The following is a 15,503-nucleotide window of genomic DNA, read 5'->3' as shown; positions in this document are numbered from 1 at the left end:
GGGAGAAAAAGATGAGAGACAAAAAGATGAAAGGGAGAGGGAGAAAAAGAGAGAGATGAAAGAGGGAGAAAAAGAAAAAGAGACAGACAGAGAGAGAGGATGAGAGAGAGGTGAGAGAAGGGAGAAAGAGAGGGAGAAAAGGAGAAAGAGAGAGGGGGGAGAGGGCGAAAAAGAGAGAGATAAGAGAGACAGAGACGGAAAGTGAGAGAAAGAGATGTGAGAGAGAGAAAGAGGAGAGAAAGAGAGAGAGAGAGAAAAGAAAATACCGGGAGCCACAAACCTTGGGTATGAATGGCTGGGGGGAGGGGGAGGGGAGGGGCCAGCCAGCGGTGGGATCATCTGATAGGGAGCCACAGGAGAGGGCCCAAAGAGTCACATGTGGCTCTAAAGAGGCCCAAAGAGTCACATGTGGCTCTAAAGAGGCACATTGCCGACCCCTGCCCTAGTCAATCACATTCCCTCTGTTAGAATGCTCAGAGGATGAGAATTAGGATTTTGTGGTTGTTTTCTTGAAGGCATTTCATACATTTGCTTTGTACATGAAACACTTGGGCTGGCTATTCCTTGCTCAAAATGATTCATACCATTACTGTTGCATTTCCTATACAGTAACAAAAATACAGAGCTGCCTGTACCGCTTCAACTTGAGTAATGCAGATTCTTTGTTTTTATTTTCTACTGAATTTACTATTCTATATGGTTGTTATATTCCATTAGGGAACTAACTAATTCACTCTCAAAAGCAGATGATGTTCATTTTCACCAATCCTTATACAATTTTCCTCCCAAATAATTTTTCTTTCAGCTGTTTTTAATTAGATTTTTTAAAAGACAAATACAGCTTCTCTTACAATAGGGTCCAATATAAACCAAGGGTGAAGTACTATCATTTTTTTTTCTGAAATGCTGCCACACTCCTCTTACAAGGAAGAGAAATCAAGCCGAGGAAGGGTTTGGGTGTGTGTGTGTGTGTGTGTGAAGTTGTTAAGAAACAGATTGAAAGTGACTAATCGAGAATAAGATCTGGTTCACTGGAAATTGGTTTGTGAAATTCACTAGAAACAGAATTACTCCAGAAATACAGAGGGGAGGAAAAGATTCAGGAGAAAAGTTAGTTCTCTCCAAAAGGGACATAAAATGTGCAGAAGCAAAGGAATGATAATAAATACCGTATGTCCACAGGGAAAACATTTGACTTTATAACTTCCTGAGGCAAATTGTTCCACTGATTAATTGTTCTAATTGTCAGGAAATTTCTCCTTAGTTCTAAGTTGCTTCTCTCCTTGATTAGTTTCCACCCACTGCTTCTTGTCCTGCCCTCAGGTGCTTTGGAGAATAGCCTGACTCCTTCTTCTTTATGACATCCCCTGAGATATCAGACCACTGCTATCATGTCAACCCAGTCCTTCTTTTCATCAAACTAGATATACCTAATCCCAGCGTTCTCTATATGTTTTTAGCCTCTAGTGCCCTAATCATCTTTGTTGCTCTTCTCTGCATTCTTTCTAGAGTCCCAACATCGGTTTACATCGTGACAACCCAAACTGGATGCTGTATTTCAAGTGTGGCCTTATCAAGGCATTATAAAGTGGTATGAACACTTCATGTGATCTTGATTCTATCACTCTATTTATGCACCCTAAAACTGTGTTGGCTTTTTTGGCAGCTGCAACACTGCTGCTCGTATTTAAATGATTGTCCACTAGGACTCCAAGATCCCTCTCAGTTATTACTATTGAACAAAGTACCACATATACTTTACGTGTACAATTTGTTTTTCTTACCTAAATGTAAACCTTACTTTTTCACCATTGAGTTTCATTTTATTAGATAGTGCCCAATGTTCAAGTCTGTCAAGATCCTTCTGTATCTTAAGGCTATCTTCTTCTGGAGCCTATCTTTTGGGAGGTCCATGCTCATCGTTATACACTATCTGTGCCTAAGTAACCTCTTAGGATAGCTATATTACGAATGTACCAACCACTTGTTCTCAAAACTCTCAAAATGCTGAGATTCATTCATTCATACAGTTTCAATTGAAACAATTAGGATGATATAAACAAAAATCCAGTTCTTATATCAACATTTTAATTCAATGAATTTATTTTGAACTGTGATTGAAATAGGATTGAGTACATCAGATATCTGTTTGCTACTCATTTTATGGCACACATTTCCCAGGATGCAACAGCATTGTCTTCACATTGGCACATTTCATGGCTCCCAGTACACAGAGGGTTGATGTCCTCCTTTGGTTTCTAGACCCGTACTGAATGCAATAGACCTGTTCTTCACCCTTTGGACACTGATTTGGAAGAAGGCAGGTACAATGCGATCTTTCTTCTGTAAATAGATACAAATGTGCAAACAGCTCATCATTTAGTTTTACAGGTAATCCTCAACTTACAACAGTTCTTCTATTGACCATTCAAAATTGCAATAACACTGAAAAAAGGGATTTATGACCATTTTTCACATTTACAACTGTTACAGCATCTGCTTGAACATGCAATCAAAATTGGGATGCTTGGCAACGGATTCATATTTGTGACGATTGCAGTATCCCAGGATCACGCGATCCCCTTTTGTGACCTTCTGACCAGCAAAGTCAATTTGAAGCCAAATGTCAATTAAAAAGATACTTCCTTGGTCTTTTTAGCTGCCAGAAAAAGGGAGTGGGGGAAAACAATGCATTCCTTAAGTGCCTAGATCATCACCCTGGCAGCCCAAAGTTGTCGGAGCGCAAGAATGTTACTGGAGAGCATGGTTGATGACTCTTGGGAATGGATGTGTTCCATTGGAGAAGTCACATCCAGGGGCTGGGGGGAAGACCAGGGTCAAGGGGGAAATGAATGATGTATTTTAGTATCGGCTGCATCCAGCTAACACCAACATGGCCACTTCTAATAAATCAATTTTCTTTTCTCTGAGATGTGGCTAGAGATTTATGATTTGAATGGGGGTGGATTTGTTGGAGTCCTGACACCAGATTCCTTTAACAACCATGTTACTCACTTAACAACTACAGCGATTTACTAAACAACTGTGGCAAGAAATGTCGTAAAATGGGGCAAAATTCACTTAACCTCTGTCTCATTTAGCAACAGAAAAGTTGGGTTAAATTATGGTCATACATTGAGGACTACCTGTACTTTAGTGTTGTGTGTGTGCATATGTATATGTGTGTGTATTTTCATTTGGTATGCACCTATATCTAAATGCTGCACAAGACCTATTTTTTAGTAAGCATCATAAAGCTGAAATAAATCTTAACAAGAATTGATTCTTGATCCATAACAACAACTTCCTAAGTTTTATAAAACTACTCTTGTAATAAAAGTTGCTCAGGGTTTGGGGTTTTTCTTGCCTAACTGCAATAAGGTTTTGTAGCTAAGATCTATATTCAATTTTTCAGGGGTGGCAAAAAGAGTCCTCAGAGGATGGATAATGAGTAGGCAAGGCTATATCGTATAACTTAGATAACATTTGAATTTTCAGTGTGTATATGTTTCTGTTCAGAGTGATGAAGATGTGATAGAACTGGGGAGTTTCAATTTTATTTCATCAACAACAACTTCCTCTACACCTTCTTACTAGATGTTTTAAGGCTTAAAGTTGCAATTTCTTTGTTTCCCTGTCTCAATATAATGAGAAACAACCCTTCCAACTGTTCTTTGGGAGCAGATATAAAATCGATTCTGCTTCTAAATAGTGAGGTTTTAAGCAAGAGCAAAGGAGATGGAAAATTTAACTTTAACCAGACAAGGCATTTTTTTTAACCAGACAAGCCAAAGCTTTTTTTCTTTTTGTGAATCTCTGCCAAGGCAATTTACAGGAAAGCTCACAATTACTATCATCATACCACACAGTGAAAAACAAGTTGCATAACAAACAGTGATCTGGGCATCATTTTCAGGAATATTTCACAACCGCACATTTTTAAAAATCTTCTCTAAACATAGCTAAATAAATAAAGGATGCATTTAAAGGGATTGTTAGTTACTATACATTTAAGAAGTCTTGGAGGATAGCAACATAATTCCACCCATTTTTCCTTCTTGTCACTAAAGCTTTTTGGAGTTAATGTGTGTTGATTCTGCCATAAATATATAGAGGACTGCAGTCAATGGTCTTCAGCAAATGTCATGTGACCACCAAAATCCTAAATAAGTCATCAAAGTACTCCTTATTCCAGACCTGTATTGTCTTACAGCAATACTCAGGAGTGTATTTTTCAAAAACAGGCGTGTCAACTGCATCATTACATAGAAAAATCAAGCTTTCTCTCATTCATCAACTCATCAATTTCAGGACTACGTGAAATTTTAAAATTTTTTTGACCCTACTATGTTGCATTAATACAAGTCCCAACAAAGACAACCTAAAAGTGATACCTTATTCAGAACATTGTTGTAATATTTTGTCAATTCACTAGGAGTAAGGAAGAAACAAGGTACAAGACCAAGGCACACCCCGCCATACCTCAAAAAAATTTCAGAAGCTGTAGATTGCAGCTTCTGCGATCTGCAAGTGGACATTGCATGCTTCCCAGAGGCTACCACATGAGGAAAAATTATGCATTGTAAAGATTGTGCAGTACATACTGTACACTTATTCTATATCTGTTCTAGACTTTTTCTCCATAGGAAGGCTGGTACTTGTAAAATTCTCCCTTTCTCTGAAGCTTTTAAGTGGCCCTTTATCTGTTCCAGAGCTTGCAGTCATACTATAGGATGTCTCTTCCCAGAGTAGACATGGAGAGAAGAGGAGGAGCAAAGTAGATAGGAGGAAGAAGAAGCAGGGGACATCCTGTTGTATCGATAGTAGAGACCTTCAAATTTCTAGGTTCTATTATATTACATGACCTAAATTGGACACCTAACATCAAAAACATCATCAAAAAAGCACAACAAAGAATGTTCTTTCTGCGCCAACTCAGAAAGCTCAACCTCCCCAAGGAGCTGCTGATACAGTTCTACAGAGGAATTATTGAATCTATCATCTGCACCTCTATTACTGTCTGTTTTGGTTCTGCAACCCAACAGGACAGACACAGACTTCAGAGGATAATTGGGACTACAGAAAAAATAATAATACCAACCTGCCTTCAACTGAGGACCTGTATACTGCATGAGTCAAAAAGAGGTCTGTGAAAATATTTACAGACCCCTCACATCCTGGACATAAACTGTTTCAACTCCTTCCTTCAAAACGATGTTATAGAGCACTGCACACCAGAACAACTAGATACAAGGACAGTTTTTTCCCGAACACCCTCACTCTGCTGAACAAATAATTCCCTCAACACTGTCCAACTATTTAAAAAGTCTGCACTACTATTACTATTAATCTTCTCATCATTCCTTATCACCACACCCTCCCACTTGTGACTTTAACTTTGACTGTAACTTTGTCGCTTGTATCCTTACGATCTATATTGACTGTTTCCTAGTATGATTTGATTGCTTATTGTACCCTATGACTATAATTAAGTGTTGTACCTTCCGATTCTTGACTCTTGACGAATGTATCTTTTCTTTTATGTATACTGAGAGCATTTGCACCAAGACAAATTCCTTGTGTGTCCAATCACACTTGGCCAATAAAGAATTCTAATTCTAATTCTAATCATAGAAGTTGACTTATGTGAACAATGAGTATTTGATTAACTGAAACTTAATTCCACATATTTTAAAAAATAGTAACATGCAATATTTATATATGTCCATAACCAGAATTATGTACAAATGTTTATACATTAACTTTTTTAAAATAAATAAAATCAACCTTACAAATCAAAGATTGAAATGTTCAAGGGACATACCTGAGCATCTTTCCCAGTCATAGCATACATCATATCCACACAGATCTTTCTTTCTTGCATTTGCTGAAAGATTTGCTCTCTCAATAGCCCAGGTCAACCTGGTGTCATCACTGCAAGGTCCATTATGGATAAAATGGACTTGTTCATCATTCCTGCACTTTTCAGCCAGAAAATGACAGCTAGGATTTGTAACAGCTTGTTCAGATTGTACGTCCAATACACAGATACCTTCTGAGCCAGTGCTGGAAAGCCAGGAAATATAAATAATATATTTGGAGACAATAAGATTCCGTACTTCTATAATATAATTCACTGCCTGAGTAGTCAATGTTCAAATATTTTATTGGCCAATGTATCAATGATCTACAATATTCAAGAGTTTAGCATATTGCAGAATGAATCCTGTACAATCACCAAGCTTTAATTTGTCTCTCCTCTACAATGTCTCTGATGTTGATTTTGACACCATTAACTGGCTCATTAAAAAGAAATTAGCATTTTACCCAGTCTATTATCCCAATTGGCAAGGCTATTAAACTCTATATCAAAGTAGGTAGCCCCTTGGAACATTGGGACAATAGTTAACTTTTATAGGACCATTCATCTTTCATCAAGAGGAACCACTGTGTTTTAAGGAGGCAAAAAACATAAATTGTCTGAACTACAATATGTTTTTGAACCTGAGAGTATTATAATCAAATTAATGTTTTAGCTTGCTTGATTTATAACAGTAATAATGTTCCTGTGAACCAGCTGATTTCATTTCTTTAGAATGTGCTTAAGTAGTTTTCATAATTCTTCTCTCCTGAATATCAGCCAGATATTAACAAGGCCTTAATTTATGAGCAATTTTAAAAGCCATCTGTACAAAGGCCAGGGACTACAATTACTACCAGGAGAAAATCAGGCCACAGAACAGTATTTTGAATTTTATCAAAAAGAGTACTAGTAATCTCAGTTTTGGAAATGCACTCAGATGAAGTTTTTGTTTTGTTTGTGTATACTGTGTAATACTTTCTAGGTTAAAATATATCTATTTTAAGTTTTTCCTTCTGAGATTTTGTTCTGAAATTCTGCAAAACATTTAGTAGCTCAGAGATTTGCAGAGTGCAGGTGAGTTGAAAATTTGCAAAATAGCTTTCAGTCCTGACTTTGAAAGCCTTGCAAATGTTTAAATATGATAGCTTATCTCTTTTCAACAACCCAGATACATTCACTGGGACATAATGATTCTTGGAACAAGGTGACATCCTGATGTAGCTCCTCCATTTTATTATTGGTATTCAGGAGGTATTGAATTTCACCTTACCTTTGCTAACCTTTCAGAAATCACTGAGCCAAATTATTTAGCTCAACTGTAACTGATGAAGTTCAGCACAAATGGTAGCTTAATGAGTATGGGCCACTAGCTATAGATATATGGTCCCCAGAGACCTAATAAATTTTCTAAACTTGCTCTCCACTTGTATCTACAAAAAAAAGGATGCTTTCCCTGTGGAAGAAAAATCATCTGCCAGCAAAACTAAGAAAGCAAAAATATAGGCAGATTATAAAAATATACAAAAATATATGCAGATCATAAAATCTGAAATCTGATTGATATACAATATTTCACAAGTATTGTCAAGCCCTAATAGATTCAGGTGGCACTAGGTGCCTGATCAACCTAACCACAGTCCTGAAATTGGAGAATCTGGTTAATGAGACACCCAGGGAGGAGGGGGGAAACAGGGTCACAGGTGACTGTAAATTATGTATGTCAGAGTTGGCTTGCTGTCAGGATTCCAGCAATCACTCTAATTAAATCATGATTCTCCAATTGAGCACATTCACAGACTGGGTGTCATCATTCACGTTCTCCAATTAAATCTATTCAGGGGCAAAAGCTCTGGTATTTTAGTTACAATCTTTTAAAGATAAGAGTTGGAACGTACTTTTGCTTTCAAACTGCTGCACTGCTCTTCCAGGATTTCCTTCCTCCCGCCCCCCTTATTTTTAATGGCAACTACTAAAACAGGCATAGGAATGTTTTATGAGTTGACACCTATACTTACTTGCAGTCCTCTTCCGGGGATATGCAGACACAATGAGAATCCATCTCTTTTTTCCCAAGACTGCAATTATCTTTGACCTGAAGTGGCTCACCTAAAGAAGGAATTAAAAGAAAGAGGGAAAGAGTCAGATTTCAAATGAGCTGACAAGCAGGTTGTGAGTTTTAATTTCCTAGGATAATCTGAAAAAGAAGTAAGATTTAGATATTTCAAGTGGGATCATGTTCAGTCAAGAAACAACTATGATGCTTTGAACATTCATATTCAAGACACAACCCAAGACACACCTTAACTGGACATGGATGGCTAGAACTGTACACTCTTCAGAAATCGGCTTCACTCTACTCTTCATCTAGACCTAGAAGTTTGTTAGACTACCACTATTTATTTTCTAAGAACTGTTCATCAGATTGTGTAGGGGTCACAACTTTGCTTCATTTTCTTATCAACACAGCTTTGTCACTTTTTGGGGATATTTTGCTTAAGGTAACATGTTCTGGATCACTTGGAATAAATTGGCATAGGACTTACTATGAGGCAGCCAAGGAATCTCTTCAAATCTTGTTTAACCTTCTAAAATCTTGCCATGCTTACAATAAGCCTGGGTTCTCTTTTGCAGAGAGATATCTCCCCTTCCACTATTTTAGACTGAATGTCATTCATTCCAAAAAGTGTCAGAAAAAAACTTATCTACAAAGAATGCAGTGCTGCTGTAGCCATGTCAGATCTTTTGAAAGTTTGGAAGAATTCTTGAAATCATTTTGTTCATTTTGAAAAAAAATAAATACCAATGTTCACATTGCTGATGGTTAATGTTCATCTCACCAAGAATCCTTCTGCAGCCACCTGCTCAAATTTATGTAAAAAAAGATCATATCCCCAATAAAAATCCTTAATTCCCTACAGATAGTAGAATAGGCTGTCGGATGGCATTCTGCATTCAGGTTACTGTTTCCCAATGTTTGTATTCTTAATTTGGACCAACAATAGGCATATTTCAGATTTCCAAGGTCAATTTAATTTTTTTTTTATTAGAAGATAAGATCCAGTCTCTGGAATCAGCTGCAAAATAAAGAATTGGGAATGCATTTAGCAGCATTAAAAAGAGCCTCTGTGGCTCAGTGGTTAGAGTGTTGTATTGCAGGCCCCTTTTGCTGACTATCGGCTGTTCAGATCCCACCAGGCTCAAGGATGACTCAGCCTTCCATCCTTCTGAGGTGGGTAAAATGAGGACCCAGATTGTTGGAAGCAATATGCTGACTCTGTAAGCTGCTTAGAGAGGGCTGTAAAGCACTATAAAGTGGTATATAAGTCTAAGTGCTATTAAAGGACAAAGCACTTCTGAGAACATGCTTCAAATCAGGCTTTCAATAGCAAGGCTGAATTCACACTCCTTTTGCACAATTTTCCACACTTATCACTGTTCTATTTAGATGGACTAAGTAAGGTATCATTTCAGATTTACACCACATTGTAGGTTTATTAGTAATTCCCAAAGTATATTCTATCTTTCTTGATGTACAAATATTCCCGTCACTAAAATTTCAGCACAGAATAGCAAGCAAAAAAGAAAAATAACACTAATGAATAATTTTCAGCAAACATGAAACATACTTTTCCTGCAATCAAGTGAGTTCAGAACAGCAGGGATCCAGGACATTTGGTCCCCACATATGAAAGTCCCTGGGCCTGTAAGACTGTACCCTCTAGGACAGCTCAGGTGGACCTTGTCCCCAACATCGTACTGAATTTTAAATGGGGTCAAATGGACAGCATCTGAAACTGGTGGTTTGTCACAAGCCAACCCTGGAGTTTAAGAAAAAAATGTTACCATGTACATATTTTTATAAGTAACAAAACATGATCAGGCAATATACATATACTCAAGTTTGTAAGTTTCTATATATTTAATATATAAGGATATAAATCAAGCATCAGAATAAAACCAGAATTTTAAAAATCTCTTTATATTAAGGTAAAGATCTAAATAGCACTCAAATATGGTCTAAAACAAAACAAAAATATTTAGAGAAATTAAAGAGATTTTAAACAGCAACTGTCCTTAATAGTCACATATTACTTTTTTTTCTTCTAAAAATATGGGTCACATCGCCTGTAATAAATCCTTTGAAGTTTTTTGAAGTTTGACTCCAGAATCATGATTTACTTAGGGCGATTGCTGGAATCCTGACACCCTGAACATGTCCTCTGAATCCCACTGGGAAATTCTTCCTGAGGAATTCTGGGAGTTGAAGTCCACACATTTTAAAACTGCCAAGGTTGAGAAACGCTGCTTTAGCACCATCTTTCCCTAACTACAAAATAGCCAGAAGCTTGATTTTGCTTTTTCTGGATGCTGAGAGAAAACAGAGATTTATTTAAATCTATATGACTCCCCTTCCCTGATGGAATATGAATAGTTACCAGCATATGAATTCTTTCTATTTTTCTTCATCTTACAGGAAACATGAGATTACAAATAATTATGGTAATAAAATTTTAATTATATTTAATCCCATCTTTCTTATAAGAATTACATATTGTTAAATTTTCCCTAAGCAGCTCAAACCTGCATATTTTTTCATACAATGTTATATGAGTGATTAGAATTAAGTAATTTCAATTCATGAGTAGGAATTTGAACCAAAGTCTTTCTGAAAGATATCTTGGCCACTGCAAGTTACTTTATTCTAAGGGGTAACATGTAGTTGTTTCCTAAGCAACAATAGGATTACCAGCAGTGGTGTGATTCAAATATTTTTACTACCGGTTCTGTGAGTGTGGCTTGGTGGGTGTGGCAGGGGAAGGATACTATAAAATCTCCAGTTGAAGGTGGTATTTACTGGTGCTCCGAACTACTCAAATTTTCCGCTACCGGTTCTCCAGAACTGGTCAGAACCTGCTGAATACCATCACTGATTACCACGAGTAAAACTGGACTGATACACGTCATCTTCTCTTTGGAGTAAAATACAACTTTTTTCTATCTTTCTATTGGGCCATACCAAGTGTTAATGTTCCTCTCAAAGAAAATGAAAATATTTGCACATTAAAATGGTTAATGCTTAACTGGACAAAGCATTTTAGTTTGCACTGCATACTGATAAAGACAACACTATCAAGCCATTTGGATTGGGCAATTGAAACTGAGAACTGTATCAATATTTAGCTATGGTTAGAGTAAAGTTGTGGAAAAAAGTGGCCCTTTACTCAGAAATCCATCCAACCTTACTGAATTTAAAGATCCAAACATGTTTTCTCCTTTCTCCCTTGAAGGAATATATTATTAATCATAAGGCATTTGATTTATTTCCTTTTTATCCAATGTATTCTGTTTCTTACATTGGCACTCAACGTTCTGTTGTGCCCACGTTTTGTCTGCAAGGCAATGAAGAAATGGATATCCTGAGCGAAAATAGCCACTGAAGCAAAGCACTTCTGCTTGTTCTCCAACGTCATAGCACGGTTTTTCATTCTATGAAGTAAAAGTTTAGTGCAATAAGTGGAATATTTATTTCATGACTTATAAATTTTAGACTTTGAAAGCAGTACTGAGATATACAGTAATTTAAGTTCTCATGGTAGCAACAAAAGTATCAGGAATTAAAATAGTTATAAAATAAACAACAAAAGAGGGTATGGCTAAAGAGAATGGTCTTCAAAAAAGAAAAAAAGAAAAGCAGTTTAGAATAATGGCAGTAGGTTTTTAAAAATACTCCTGGTGTTAAGGGAAAAGCTAATATGCAGCATATCAAAACTGATAACTTTATGAGTGTGCCAAGAGGTGAGGGATGTAATGGGCAGCTTAAGATTGATTAAAAATATTCAAAATGTAAGTATGAATTACTAAAACTCCTTCCCAGATTTATATTAGGTTCTATTTTTAAGACAAATTTTCTTTAAAACCAATGGAAGATCAGACTTTGCCTTGTTGAAAAATCCAATGGGAATGGTGCACTCACATTCGTTCCCAGTGGAGTTTGAGGCAAAATTCTTTTGTATCTTTAACAGGAGATATTTTGAGTTGAAATGTCTTCAAAGAAAAAAAAAAAACCAAGTCCATTGCTTCCTGAAAAAGCACCTTTGGGACAGCCATGACCTGGATGACTGAGAATCACTACAGACTTTTAGCTATGCAATTTGAGATGAATACCCTTTGAATGGTGTGGGAGTAGGAATGGATTTCCAGAGGGAAAAAACTGCAGACTACAGGAACCAGGAGCACTACTCAGGTGACCATGAGGACACAGCTAAAACCTCCAAGTGCTTCAAAGACCCTCAAAAAGGATACAAATTACCAGCTGTCTGCATGAATTTAAATCCTTCCATTCCCCACCATCCAGTCAGAGCTGAAGAAGCTTCTTGGATGAGAAGTGAAATATCATCAAAGAAAAAAACAAGAAAGTCCAGTTGCCTCCTGAAAAAGCACCTTTGGGATAACCATGACCTGGATGACTGAGAATCGCTACAGACTTTGAGATATTTTGAAATAATCTCATTTTAAATTCAATTTTGAATGGCAACACTAGTTGCTCCCCTTCATATTAATCATGTGAAACTTTTTCAAGTGGTCTTGTAAGTATATGGCATTAATCAAGATGTAAATCCATCTATTTACTGGAATTCATTTCTCAGACCTGTCGATCAATTCCTTAAGGTAAACGTTAGAGATTTATCTCTGGAACAGAAGTATGACTAGTATATCCTTCTTTTCCACTCTCCATAAATTTTAGCACACTCCAGAAATTCGACTCCTCAAATTCCTCTCTGAGAATTCTGACATGGAAAGGATAGAATTGTGATAGCATCTCACAAAAACCCATTGCCAGGAGTACCTCATCTCAAGAGCCTAAAAAGCCACTTTAGCATTGGTGCTATTGGTGAAAGATTGGGATCCACTTAGATAAGTGTGTCAAAGTCTTTTCTAGTCCATTAAATGCTGCTAACCCTGATCAATCCATTTTCTGGTGCTTCTGGAGTGAAACATCCTGTGTCACATTTAGGTTTTATCCGGCCTTCTTCAGTATAGTCATCATCGTTTACACAAGTAGCACCCCTGTAATTGAAACATTGTCCAGTTAGGACTTCATTAAAAAGATATACATAAAGCAAAAAGTCATAGATAATCAGTGGATTGCAAACAATCTGATAAGCCAAAGACAAATATCCAATTCTGTTACATTCATTTTACATGTGGCAGTGTCCCAACATCTAGGAGGGATGTTGATAACTTTCTGATTTGCTCTGTTTATTTCTTTCAAATTTAGAGGGTTCTTGGAAAATGTCTTCCTCAATTTTAAAATACTGGGATCAAAATTCCTTGGGCTGCATCTACATGAAGGATCTGAAAGGGGACATTTATCTTTCTTTAGCAATCAGTTTTTCAGATGTTAATGGGTACTATCATACTTTATATCAGGGGTGGGATTCAATTTTTTTAACAACCGGTTCTGTGGCCGTGGCTTAGTTGGTGGGCATGGCTTGGTGGTCATGTGACTGGCTGGGCTTGGCAGACTCAACATCATTCACATCGAGGCACGCATCTCCTCACCTGGCCTCTCGTGGCTGTGGGGATGCTGCAATAGTCGCAAGTGTGAAAAATGGTCATGTCACTTTTTTCAGTGCCACTGTAACTTTGAATGGTCACTCCACACAAGCAAAGTACCAGCAAAGGAGGGAAAAAAACCTCCAGAGACATTCCTGAGACAGGAAGTCTAGTCCTGCCAAGAATGTAATAAGGGTTAACAGAGAGGCAGTTTCTGTAAGCAACACCAGAATGTTTCCTTCCTGCCTTCCTTACAGGATTAGGCCAGTCATTTATTCTAACAACCAGTTCTCCAAACTGCTTAGAATGTTAACAACCGGTTCTAGAGAATAGGTGCAAACTGGTAGAATCCCACCCCTGCTTTATATCCTTTATGCTCTTTTAAAGATTCACTTTCTATGTTATAAGCTCTTGGACCTCCTTATCTCACAAAGACATATGGAGGGCCACATATTTCTTCCAATCCTTTCTTAATACCGTATTTCCCCATGTATAAGCACCCCCTTTGTATAAGCCACCCCCCCAATTTTTGGACTGTGAAGTTTTGAAAAAAATATTTTATTAGAGAAACAAGTTATGAAGAAAGAAAATTTACAAAGAAACAAAATTTGACGTCTAGATCTACAACTTCGGTCATGACGCCGAAAGCGGTGCGGGCGACGCTAGCAATCTACGCATCGGAACGAGAGTAGGAACGAAGCATTCAGGCCGATGCCTAGCGTATGCATTTCTATCGCGTACTCGCACTCGTAATCGTATCATCATGTACAATTTTTACAAAAAGTATAGCATACTGCTGGAAAACCAGTTTATTCCTACTTTATTATTTTATGCATTTTTCACGTATAAAAAGTGTACCTGCTTTGTATATGCCACCCCCCTACTTTTTGGGCTTGAAAATTTTGGAAAAAAGGGGTGGCTTATACATGGGGAAATAGGGTACACAGTTCGGCCCTGAGATCCTTGGCTATGAACATCCAAAAGGGAGAGCAATAGTGGACAAAGGTTAAAACATGCATCAGAATGGGGGAAACTTGCATGTGGTATCAAGATACAAAATTAACAAAATCTTGCTGAGAATACCCCTGGTATTTTATAATGGTACATGTCTTACTGGCTTTTAAATATTGAGATAAAACACCATTCCTCATCTTCAGCGTCACCATTACAAGGTTTTCCTCCATTCATGGGTTCAGGATTGTTGCACAGCCGAGTTCTTTGCCTCTTAAAAGATGCATCACAAGCACTCCATGCTGACCAGCAACTCCAGTAGCCGTCTACTGCAACTGGAGTGCAAAACAACACAATCCTTTTGTAGCCTTAGCCATAGAGTCTTGATATGAGCAAAAGAGTCTACCCATATTTCAGTTTTCCCCATTTTGATGCCCCCAGTTTCTTGAATCTCAACTGCTACTACCACATAACCTGCATCAGTCATTTGGACTGCAATACTTACAGTGTACAATGTGATGGAATTCCAACACAGTAGTCAGAGTCGAGTTAATGTGCATCATTGAAAAGAATATGTTTTTTTAAAAAATTTTCAAATGCATTCCATCTACTTTTAACTTTACTACTATACTGTGTGTCTGAGTTGCTGATTAGTTTTTAAAAATGTAATTTTTATATTGACTTTTAAATTTTGTGCAGCATTCTGTTCTGATTTTCTTTTAGTTTTCTATGAAATGAATTTGTTTATTTAAATTTGAATTTATTTCCTATGATATTTTTAAAGATTTTCCCCAATTTGAGAAAGAAAAAGATGGAGAAAGTGTATGTTCTATAACTCATGGCAGTGCTTAGTTGTCTTAAAACATTTTCTATGCAAACAGGTTGGGCAAGTTACTAAAGTAAAGACGCCCCGATCCCACAATTGACTTTCAAATACTCATGTATGTCCTCTTGTTGTTTTCTTTACAACAGTAAATAAATTGTTTCCAATTGCCTTTTTCTGGAATGTTTTTTTGACTTCATAATATAAAAAAACAGCTATGTTATCTTCAGTGATGAGACAGAAGAGACAGAAAGAGAGAAAGAGAGAACAAAAGTCTCTAAGGTTATGTTATCAAGCCACTAGAAATTC

The 15,503-nt window shown here is 37.1% G+C and overlaps 1 protein-coding gene across 3 annotated transcripts in view; it reads right to left on the bottom strand.

Annotated features, from left to right (window-relative positions):
* Window positions 1-2,085: 2,085 nt before the first annotated feature.
* LOC113446430 (complement component C6-like) overlaps window positions 2,086-15,503 on the bottom strand; it is a 35,468-nt gene continuing 22,050 nt past the window's right edge. For all 3 annotated transcript variants that reach the window (XM_026716078.2, XM_087927352.1, XM_087927353.1), the window contains 7 exons: window positions 14,535-14,706; window positions 12,823-12,931; window positions 11,218-11,350; window positions 9,490-9,681; window positions 7,879-7,969; window positions 5,825-6,066; window positions 2,086-2,343 (listed from right to left, as the gene is read on the bottom strand). In XM_026716078.2, coding sequence (XP_026571863.2) covers window positions 2,162-2,343; window positions 5,825-6,066; window positions 7,879-7,969; window positions 9,490-9,681; window positions 11,218-11,350; window positions 12,823-12,931; window positions 14,535-14,706 — 1,121 coding nt within the window. In that variant the 3' untranslated portion in view covers window positions 2,086-2,161. The remainder of the gene's footprint in view (window positions 2,344-5,824; window positions 6,067-7,878; window positions 7,970-9,489; window positions 9,682-11,217; window positions 11,351-12,822; window positions 12,932-14,534; window positions 14,707-15,503) is intronic.

The sequence above is a fragment of the Pseudonaja textilis genome, chromosome 2 (genome assembly GCF_049901715.1).
Source record: "Pseudonaja textilis isolate UNSWEBS1 chromosome 2, rPseTex1.2, whole genome shotgun sequence".
NCBI lineage: Eukaryota > Metazoa > Chordata > Lepidosauria > Squamata > Elapidae > Pseudonaja > Pseudonaja textilis.
This window is presented reverse-complemented; position numbering and strand designations above follow the sequence as displayed.